Here is a 10,569-nt window from a genome sequence, read left to right on the forward strand (position 1 = left end):
TGTGGGGTAATTCAGATATGCGGGGGTAAGACATGCCATTTGGTATAATAGTGGTGGTAAAGATGGTACTGCAGGCCAGATACAATAAAAGGCTTACGGTTTCTTTACAAAGGACGACTATTGGCCACATAATTGCTTGGAAGAGCAAACTCAAACGACAGTTGTTCAGAGTGAAAACAGCCACCAGCAGCCTGATGAGCGATACGCTGCTAGTCGTTTTGCTTCAGCCGACAAAAAATAGTTGATCAAAAGTTGTAAAGTCATAGCCATTCATATTTGAACAAATTGCATGGAGATCCATCTATGAACGATATCTCAGCCAACAACTAATGAACAATCATCACTCTGTGTAAAAGCTAATGAGCGACCGCCATTCATACGCTTCAACAACTTTTGTGAGTGACTATCTGAACAATGTAAAGGTATATTTACTCCAATCAATACAGTACTGACATATAACCAATAGGGGGGTAAACTGGTCAATGAATGTATGAAGCCAAGGATTATGCTATTAATAAGAGAAAGACTTAACTACACTATAATAGTGCTTAAAAAGCACTAAAGTATGTGGAAGAGAACTCTGATGTCCGAGCCCCCCACTGCATAGTGTTAGAAACATATGCTATACACATTGTATGCAGTTATAGGATGCCTCTGTATGGCACTGTATTAGATAGATAGATAGATAGATAGATAGATAGATAGATAGATAGATAGATAGATAGATAGATAGATAGATAGATAGATAGATAGATAGATAGATAGAATTAGAAATGATATGTGATAGGAATATAAATTTATTTGCATAATTATTACAAATTATCTTCCGGATGTGAAACACTTATAACTCATGTTTAATTTTCAAAAAAAATTGCTAATATAAAATAATCATGACATGTTTCTGTTGAGTACTTCCAATGAATCCACAACGCGCTTTCCCACCCAAAATAAATAAGAGCTGGGGAGTGTGCGAGTGGCAGGGAAATTGGATTGCAAAGGGTTAAACACTAAGACCTCCCCCCCCCCCTTTTTCTAAGAAAAGTTGCCCCAAAATGGTTATATTATGGGGAATTAAACAATTTATTAAAACAGGCTATTCAGAAGAGCTGCTGTGCCTTCTTTAAAGTTTAATACCACAATCAAATGCAGAGGTAACATTTCAGCAGCATTTAAAGGAAACCTGTTACCTGCCTAAAGGTGACATGACAGGGAGTAGAATAATGTATTTTTATACTCACCCGCTCTCTGGATGCCACCACTGAAGTCTATGCATCCAACTTTTTTCAGACTCCGCTCTTCCTTAGACATGTATAGGAGAGCATGCACACCGCAATCTTCGCGTGGACTTCAGCGGTGGGTACTGCGAGATCCAGACAGCAGGCGAGTTTAAAAAAATACATGATCTGGCTCCCTGTCAGCTCCCCTAACAGCACTATTAGTTAGTTTATGGTACTTTAGGCAGATGACAGGTTCCCCTTTAATCAGTGGATAATCTTTTTATAATGTTGTTTTGCTATGTTATTGTAATTAATTAGCACATTTCTTCTCAAAAGGGTCTCACAATGACAGCCCCTTAGGTGGGTGTGGCACTGTCTTCTCTGATCCTTTGAGAAAGTCTTCTTTATGTATTGATTTTCCCTGTAGTAGTTGTTGCAGGATAAATAACGTCATAACATGGCAATCATTCAAATAAATGGCTGGCCACATAACCTATGGATACTCCGGGTCAGTTCGGATCTCTTTCTATGGTGCACTTACAGCACATACTGACCAAGGAAGGTGAAGTTGTCCTGAGACAATTCTAAATTATAATACTGGTATTATAATTATATATTATTAATACTTGTAATTATTATCGTGTGGCACAGAGTGTTAAGGCAGCAGGAATGCAGTCCTAAGCTTTCGCTGACGACCTGAATCCCCGCATGGTTCAGGTAGCTGGCTCAAGGTTGACTCTGCCTTCCATCCTCTCAAGGTTGGCAAAATGAGTACCCAGCTTGGTGGGGGTAATAGATAAAAATTACCTGAAAGCGCTGCAGAATAAGTTGGAGCTATACAAAATAACAAGATTTATTTATATATGTGTGTGTGTTTATATAATATATTATACAAGAAGCAAGGACATACCTGGCAGGCAAGTAAATAAAAGTATCTCATTTCCCTTCCATTCAGGAGAGTTTGATGGAGGATTCTTCTTCAAAGTTTCTGATGGAGAAAGTGAATCCGAAAGATTATTTTTCCATATCCAAGCAACACCAATCACAATCACTATGGAGTCACTGCATAACCTCATAGTGTGTCCCCGTAAGTGACTAACAACTTCTTCATACTTCAACCAGAAACCTTTATTCCTGCAGCTAGAATGTTTCTTGCTTTGCCTTCTAGGCTCCCTTCAACAAATCACTAAGCAACATCTGAGTGCAGTGACCAATGAGCAAAAGGGCATTCAACCTGTACTAGTGTATCATATCGAAAATCCTCCACAGATTGGTAAGATTGTGCATGGAGGGAATGGAGAGGTGTTGGCCAACTTCACCCAAGAAGAAGTAAGTAGTGTACCCTGCTGTGCTCATTTATATGTTCCCTGGCATTTTATTTTAGAGTCTTGAAACAACTCCTTTGCTTTACAGGTAAATGCCGATTTAGTGTTTTATCAACATGTCGAGTCACCTACCCCATTTTGGAGCGCTCAAGATTCTTTTTCATTCCATGTACAATCGCCACGTGCAAATTCCCAGCAATATATTTTGAACGTCACAGTGACATTCCAGAGTTCATGTCCACAGCTGCACACAAAGCTCTGGAAGAACACAGGTGAGACACATTTATTGTAATTATATCTTTACCCTGTCCTTGGCTTATTTGCAATAAATTTTCATATTTTGAAAGGATAATTAGAATCACACCCTGCTGAAATGTGCTCTGTATGCGTGAATGAGCAGAGAATAAATATTCCACGAGCTGAGAGGGTCACTACTGTCTGCTCAGGTTCACACGTGGGACTTTTGGTCGTTTCTATCAGTTCTTTCAAAATTGCTACCTCATCTTGGTTGCAGCTATCAATGTCTGTGCCAAACAAGTTAATATAAGCATGAGAAATTCTTGAAATTCAACTAAACTGTGACCAAGTCCAAAGGTTAGCTAATGCAATGGGTGTAGTTCACTGTGTCACCTGCTCCAAATAAAACATGAACAGTTGTGCCTGCTTTACAAACTGTGAGCAAGTACTGTCTAAGTATTATTGAGTGGTGCGCCCAGTCAGTAATTTGCAATAAGCATGATCTTTGCTTAATGCAAACAGGATCATTGAAAGTCAGATTTAGGGCTTATTCACACAGACGTGATTTCGGGATGTGTACTTTCTGTGTATTTTTATGGATAATACACAGCCCCATTATAGCCTAGTAGGCTATGCACATAAGCAATTTGCAGTGTTCTTGCACACTGGACAGCATAAGCAATGTAAAGTGTCCGTGCAGATTGGATAGCACACAGACAACCGTCCATGTGACATCCAATGCAAGTTGCATCTGAGGTTCTGTGAATCCGGCCTAAGCTAACCTGCAGTCGTATGTGATAACGAGGATTCTAGATGTAGAAAGCGATACTTCTAGAAACCCTGGATCCCTACAGGTAATATATGTTTGGTAGAATATTGGTTTGCAGTGTAAGGCCATATGCACACGGGCGGAAATTCCATGGCAGAATCTCTGTCCGTACCCGCTGCCATAGGATTGCATTAGATAATGCAATCCTATGCAGACAGCCTGATTTAACAACGTGAAATTTGTGCCGGCAGCCGGCACAAAGCATAGCGGGGAGACGCTGGGGCCAGGTGAGCCGCAGTGATCACTGTAGGGGCATGGCTCGCATCCCGCTGCGAGAATTCTCGCAGCGGGATCAGACTCGGCTGTCTGCAGGAGGCATAAGAAAGAAAACTAAAAACTCTACAGAATTTTACCATGCTAAAGAACAGTATAATTATTAATTCAAATAATGGTAAATTTATGGTTATGAATAACGGCATATTATGGTTATGACATATATTTTGGCATAGAAACTGTTCTAAAAAAAGAGTGTTATTGTTGCCCACAGATATCATTCAAATTCGCGGTTCCATTTTTTCAGAATATGTTCTGTTATATAAGCAGTGATCTGATTGGTCTACGTATGCTGCCTTTTCTTGTTTTGAACTGTTTAACCTGTATTAAGCATGTTATGGACCATGAGGGGAATTGTAAACTTAGTGTTTTTGTTGTTCCTTTTCATGTCTACACAGGTCTCAGTGTTCAGCAGGGCCGTTCTTCACCAATAACACTAAACTCCCTTGATGGTTCCAACCTTCTGGCAAATTCAAGTTTCTCAAAACTCACCCATGATATTGTTTTCTTGATCATCAGTTTTCCTTCACAAGGTTTTCTTTCCATTAATGATGCCACTCTTAACCCAGAAAATCCATATTTCTTACAGTCTCATTTGGAAAATGGTAGCCTGTTCTATACCAATACCAAGTCTGAAAATCTGATAGATAGCTTTCAGTTCATGGCCCAAGTAAGGCCCAGATCAAATTATTTCTATGACCCTAATGATGTGTTAGCCATAAGAGAATCCTTTAATATGACTTTCACTATTGCACCCATTATACCCTCTATTATATCTCCACCAAAGTCAAAATTACACCTTGCAGTGGGATCATCTACTTCATTAACTGAAGAGCATTTATCTTTAGATCACGCCCATGCTTCTCCAGATAACATACTTTACGCAATATTGGATTTACCACTAGGTGTATCAGTGGAAACACGTGGAAACCAATCTATTCAAGTCTTGAAGTTCACACAAGAGGATCTTACAAAGTCAAACCTCATCCTCTTGGCTAACGAAACGGCAGTTTCAGGTGAAATCAGATTTAATATAACAGATGGACTACAAACTCCTTTTCTAGGAAATCTGCCTGTAAAGGTTCTTCCGATCCATCAGGCTACTCTTGAAGTCAAACAGGTTACTGGAAGGTCTAACATTACAGTAGGAGATATCGCACCAACATTCAACAGAATGGCCAATACATACATGTATAAAATAACAAGAAAACCAACTTATGGCCAGGTTGTTGTTGCCCAGGTACCAGTGTCAGAGTTTCAACTGGACCAAGTGACCAACAATGAGGTATCCTATGAATTCACCAATTTCTTATCTACACAAGATGAATTTGAATTTGTTGCCATTTCACACATGGATGAGGAATATGTTGGAAAAGTGACAGTTCAAGTAACAGCAATGGTAAAGATAGGAGATAGACAAAGGTGGCCAAGAGGATGTACAATTAAACTAGGGCCCGAAGTTATTGATGCAAGTGAACTTGGTGCATATACAAAGAGTGTTCCACAGTTTATAGTACTTCGTCATCCAAGAAAGGGGAGATTGGTGAGATTTCCCTATGAGGGTGGCAAAGGTGACAGGGCAAGTACTAATGTCTTCACACAAGGGGAGCTGGAAAGTGGACTTATTGGTGTGGAGTTATGGGAAGATGATCAGAGTGGACAAGACATACAAAGTGACCGCCTTAGTTTATTGGTCAGTGCCAATCATGTGCCTCCAGCCAATGTTACTGTAAGATTCAACATTGTACCTTACAATGCTTCTAATATGGACAATGCTATTTTGCTCAGTGCTCCGGAGAGCTTGTCAACCACAACAAATTCACCAATATCCAGCACAGTGGAAGCCACACATGGGATGTTTGTCACTCACATACAAACTACAATTTCAGAGTCAACCACTCTTTTAGAATCTATGAGCAATCAACCAACAACACAATTAGAAACAACCACAGACTCAGTTTCGACTTCTACCAACTTAGTTGCCACAGTAAACATGGTCCCATCTACAAATTCAACACAGACAACAACCATGTTACCTACAAGAACTCCTCAAATTTTAACAAATTCTACATACCCTAGCACTTTGTCACCAGACCTCTGGATGTCATCAAAATACCTAATTGAAATCACTACCCGGGATTTCATCTTGAACAGTTCATTGAGTATAAATGCATCCAGTTCCCCCAGCCCAGCAGTTGAGGGTACATTCCTTGGTTTCATGAGTTCACACATGTATAGCATTGTACTTCCCATATGTCTTATATTGCTTTTAATTTTACTTGGTCTTCTTCTTCTGGCTTACTTTGTACGCAAGAAAAAGATGGGAAAACATCATGTCCAGAAAGCAGCAACATCAGCAGCAAAGACTGAAAATGGAGCCTCAGATAGGCAAACATTTCGTGCAACTGAGCCTGATAGAGGTTTCCCTCTTTGTGATGTTGGAGATCATAGAGGCAATGGTTCTACTGGACAACAACCCGGCAGCCAATACTGGGTATGAACACAGAAAGAAAGCTTCCCTGGGTTGGCAGCAAACGCGGGATATTTCCTCCCAACAACACTCAGGATGGAGTGTGGAATTACAAACTTCACTACTCAGCACTCTTCTTGCAAAAGCAGTGCCGTATAAGCCTACTCTATTAGGCACGCAAGATGTTAAGATGTTTATCTTATAACTGGGACACACTCTACTGGACTCAACATTTTCTCGCATGTCTACCCTAAAAATGCAACTAGTTTGCCCATGGGCAGCTTTCTTACATCTATACAATTCAAAATGTGCATTGTTTTTTTTCTTGTTGGTACATGCAATATATGTTGGAGGAACAATAGATATTTTGTTGAGCAGCAATAACAGACCCATTTGTGCAAGATTGAGCCCTACTCCATACGATTTGTTGTAGAGGTCAAACCCGACTAAAATCTATGCATATTTATCAGCCTTTTCAATGAAATTAGCTTGGAGAAAACCGTTCAGTATCTTGCAGTTGTAATTTTTTTATTCTTCTATTCTAATTGTCTACTGCTTTGTATCTGTTTCTCCTAAAGTCACTCCATCACATTCTTTTCCTTTTTTTTTGGCAATGTTTAGTTTTTTTTTTCTCCGTTCCAAATATGGGACTTACAGTATTGCAAGAGTCCATTGTTTTAGGAGCAATAGGACAGCCAGCCATTGTTCCAGATTGTGCTGGACACAATTGTCTTCTAGATGTATCCCCTTCTTATTGCCAGTGTCACTTTGTGTCAAGGATTGCTCTGTGGCCTGACTGGCAAAAATGACAGAGAGCTGCAGGTTTCAGCAGTGACTGATCAGTGCCCTAATGCTTAGGCTTTCACTACATTACTGATCTGTACATTATTCCATTATATATAGATAGATAGATATACATTTCAAGAGGGTTTTGTGCCTGAAACTGGCTGCTTAGGCCGTCTTTACTTACGCGGACCAGATTCCGCATGCGGGAGGCCTGCAGCAGATTCCAGCTGTGAGCGCAGCTGGCGACCCCATGTACCTGAATTTTGTGTATTGCGCATGACCGCAGCGGATCGCCGTTGGTCAGCAAAGTACAGCTTTTTTTTTCTTTTGACTGTTTGCATTTACCGTGCCATCGCTTAGCGATGATGCGGGTACCTGCAGCCCATACGCAATTTTAATTGCATATGAGTTGCAGGTCGGAAGGCCTCCACTGACTTCAATGGAGGCCGTCAGCATGAAGTCCGCAACAAAATAGCGCATGCTGCAACTTTTCCTCCACTTGCAGAATTCGCAATTCGTATCTGCGAGTGTCAGCGAAAAAGCGAATTTACAGGTTTTACAATGCACGCATTTTGCCACAGATACTTCACGCAGATTCCGATCGCAAATTCAGCATTTGGAATCCACTTGTGTGAAGTCGGCCTTACACTCCTTATTTTCTTAGTATTTACAAATAAAGACTTTAAGCAGGTAAAAAGGGAGCTGTCTTTTGAAAATCAGCCTAGGACATGAGAGCAATGACTCTACACCATAATATACAGTGATTCCTTGGGTTAAGAGTGTCTCAGCTTACAAGCTTTTTGATTTTAGAGCAGGCTCTCTCCTGAATTTTTGCTCTGATTTAAGAATAAAAACTTGGGTTACAAGCCTTGCTCTCAGTGGGGCCGCTGCCAAGGGCCTCATTGAAAGCAATGGCCTGCCCGCAACCCCCGCAGTGATTTTCAAGGAAGAGCTTTAAATTTAAGCCCTTCACTGAAAATCATCCCTAGCTGTAATGAGAAAAAAAAATACCTGTCTGCCGGGGCTCAGGCATGTCTAGCCGCTGCTTGTTCTCCCTGCATTTTTAATCCCCGCCTGCTGAAAAGCTTCAGAGCAGTGCAGGGAGAACAAGTGGCGGCTAGGCGTGCCTGAGCCCCATCAGACAGGTGAGTATTTTTTAGTTTTTTTCCTCACTACAGCTAGGGATGATTTTCAGGGAAGGGCTTTAAATATAAATCACTGCGAGGGTGCCAGTGTCCTATTGCTTTCAATGGGGCAAAGCCATCCCCATTGAAATCAGTGGGAGACTTCAAGATCCGGAACAAATTAATGGCTTTTCCATTCATTTCAGTGGGGAAAATTGATTTGACTTATGAGTGTTTTGGGTTGAGAGCTCCATCACGGAACAAATTAAACTCTTAACCCAAGGCATCACAGTATAGTATACCTGTATTAGGGGTTCTCACACCAGAACCTGTCATTAGGCTCATTACCACTAAAATAAATTATGAACACATTTGTACTCTTTTTATGTGGTTTTGATTTAGTCTTAATAATAACATCCAAGACAAAAGTATTAAAAAAGGAAATGCATTTTTCATGCACTGTAGTAATACAGACATTATTATGATACATTAAATGCTTTTCCAAGACCTAAATACTTATGGCCTATCCTAGAATCCTGATTTTAAATCTCAGATTGGAGTGTGAATGTTCTGTTCCCACCCAGAATATAGCAAACACAAGAAGACTGATTACAAAGTAGTTCAGACACGTTGAATTGTGTAATGTGGGAAAGGTCAATATTTCCACATAAACATTATATATGTATCACCCGAACAGCTTTCCATTGTCCTCTGCATGTTGCAGAAGATGGGCACGATTGCTGAATACTCACTGCACCCAGGTATGCCAAAGCAATTACTAGTATTTGGCCACTGCAATGTATGTAACATGTAGGGCTAACATAACAATACCCTGAATTTCCCCCTCACGGCTAGTTTCTCTTATAGCAGTGCTCAGCATGATCTTCTGCATCTCAGTCATGGATATTGTATAAAGCAAATATAGAATCTCCATGATTTCCTGTAGTATACAGCGAATAGTGACAAAATAACTACCTCAATATATAAATCACCAAAAGAGCTTGATGGAGGAAAAAATATAGCTTGGAAGCAAACCCTAAATGTTACAGATAAAACTGTAATTGCTACACAGCACTCCATGAGGAAACACTGTATTCCACATATATGCCTAACTATGTGATATATGTCTGTCCACTATGTGAAAACATGACATGGATAGAATTAAATTGCCTACCAGAATCCCCGCCTTTCCTCAGTCAAACATCAAGTGAATTCCATGAGTGTGGCTGTGTATTAAAGGGGTTGTCTAAATTGAAAAAAAATTAAAACAGCTGCCCATGCAATAGAATAGCAAAAAAAAGCCATACTCACCTGTCTTCTACCTTCAGGAAATGATGCAATGAGTCAACATCCCACGACAATTGTAGTCTGTACTAACAGCGGAAGTCAAATGACTGCTTCAGCCAATCAGAGGCATCCTGAGCGCCATGGTGCCAGGGAGTTCGGAATAGTGACACTGTGGCCTCTAACTGATTAGTACAGACCACGATCATCATGGAGTAGAAGAGAAGCGGGTATGGCTTCTTTTGTTATATTATTACATGGGCAGCTGTTTTATTTTTTTTAAGTCAGACAACCCCTTTAAGACTGACAGTGCTGATAAAGGAGGCTAATTACATAAAGACTTATGCATAAAAACGAATGCCGACAAAAATTGTCCATGTCAAAGTAGCCATTCCAGTGCAGAAGGAACCAACTGGCCACTAAGACAGGTTTTGACAGTCTTGTCTGCGCTAGTATTGATAGATGGGGCAATAAGTATGTTTACCTGCTCTATGGCGTTCACCAAATCATGCTAATTTATTTCCTTTCCTGCGTTTTCAGAGCCTACCATTTAGCAGTAAGCATGTTTATATATAGGCTGCTAGTACTTCAAGACAATCACATATTTCTCATCTCATTTCCTGTATACCTGCCATCCGTATGTATTGTAAACACAAACGACACTACTTTCTGATCAGCTTACCTTATCCCATTTCATTAAAAAAAATTAAAATCTGTGATGTCATCAATATGCTGTTTGTCAAATGTACAAAAATATAATGTACACATAAGGTACCAATAAAACAGACAAAAATCTTGAGAATAAAATATATGACATGTTACTGGTTCATGCCTTCTAGATTATACACCTAGCCTAATGAGCTATCTGTATCACACAGGTCCGCCAGCATATGGAGAAGCAGTGAGCTCTTGCATAATGTCTATTGTACTATGGATCCATAATATGGTGATATGAACCCAAAGTCAATACTTTTGCTTTTGGACATTATCTATTGTCACTTCTTGGGTTAACAATGTAATTGTT

The 10,569-nt window shown here is 40.0% G+C and overlaps 1 protein-coding gene and 1 long non-coding RNA gene across 2 annotated transcripts in view; one reads left to right on the top strand and one right to left on the bottom strand.

Moving 5' to 3' along the window:
- LOC136612196 (uncharacterized) overlaps positions 1–2,808 on the bottom strand; it is a 110,598-nt gene extending 107,790 nt beyond the window's left edge. Inside the window, exons 1-2 of the long non-coding RNA XR_010790365.1 lie at positions 2,675–2,808; positions 2,128–2,205 (exon numbers count right to left, since the gene is read on the bottom strand). This is a non-coding gene — a long non-coding RNA (uncharacterized lncRNA). The remainder of the gene's footprint in view (positions 1–2,127; positions 2,206–2,674) is intronic.
- Positions 1–10,352, top strand: part of CSPG4 (chondroitin sulfate proteoglycan 4) — a 123,984-nt gene extending 113,632 nt beyond the window's left edge. Inside the window, exons 7-10 of the mRNA XM_066592385.1 lie at positions 2,173–2,304; positions 2,386–2,546; positions 2,631–2,814; positions 4,280–10,352. Of these exons, the coding sequence (XP_066448482.1) occupies positions 2,173–2,304; positions 2,386–2,546; positions 2,631–2,814; positions 4,280–6,381 (2,579 nt within the window). The 3' untranslated portion in view covers positions 6,382–10,352. The remainder of the gene's footprint in view (positions 1–2,172; positions 2,305–2,385; positions 2,547–2,630; positions 2,815–4,279) is intronic.
- Positions 10,353–10,569: the final 217 nt, after the last annotated feature.

Source organism: Eleutherodactylus coqui, chromosome 2 (genome assembly GCF_035609145.1).
Source record: "Eleutherodactylus coqui strain aEleCoq1 chromosome 2, aEleCoq1.hap1, whole genome shotgun sequence".
NCBI classification, from domain to species: Eukaryota; Metazoa; Chordata; class Amphibia; order Anura; family Eleutherodactylidae; genus Eleutherodactylus; species Eleutherodactylus coqui.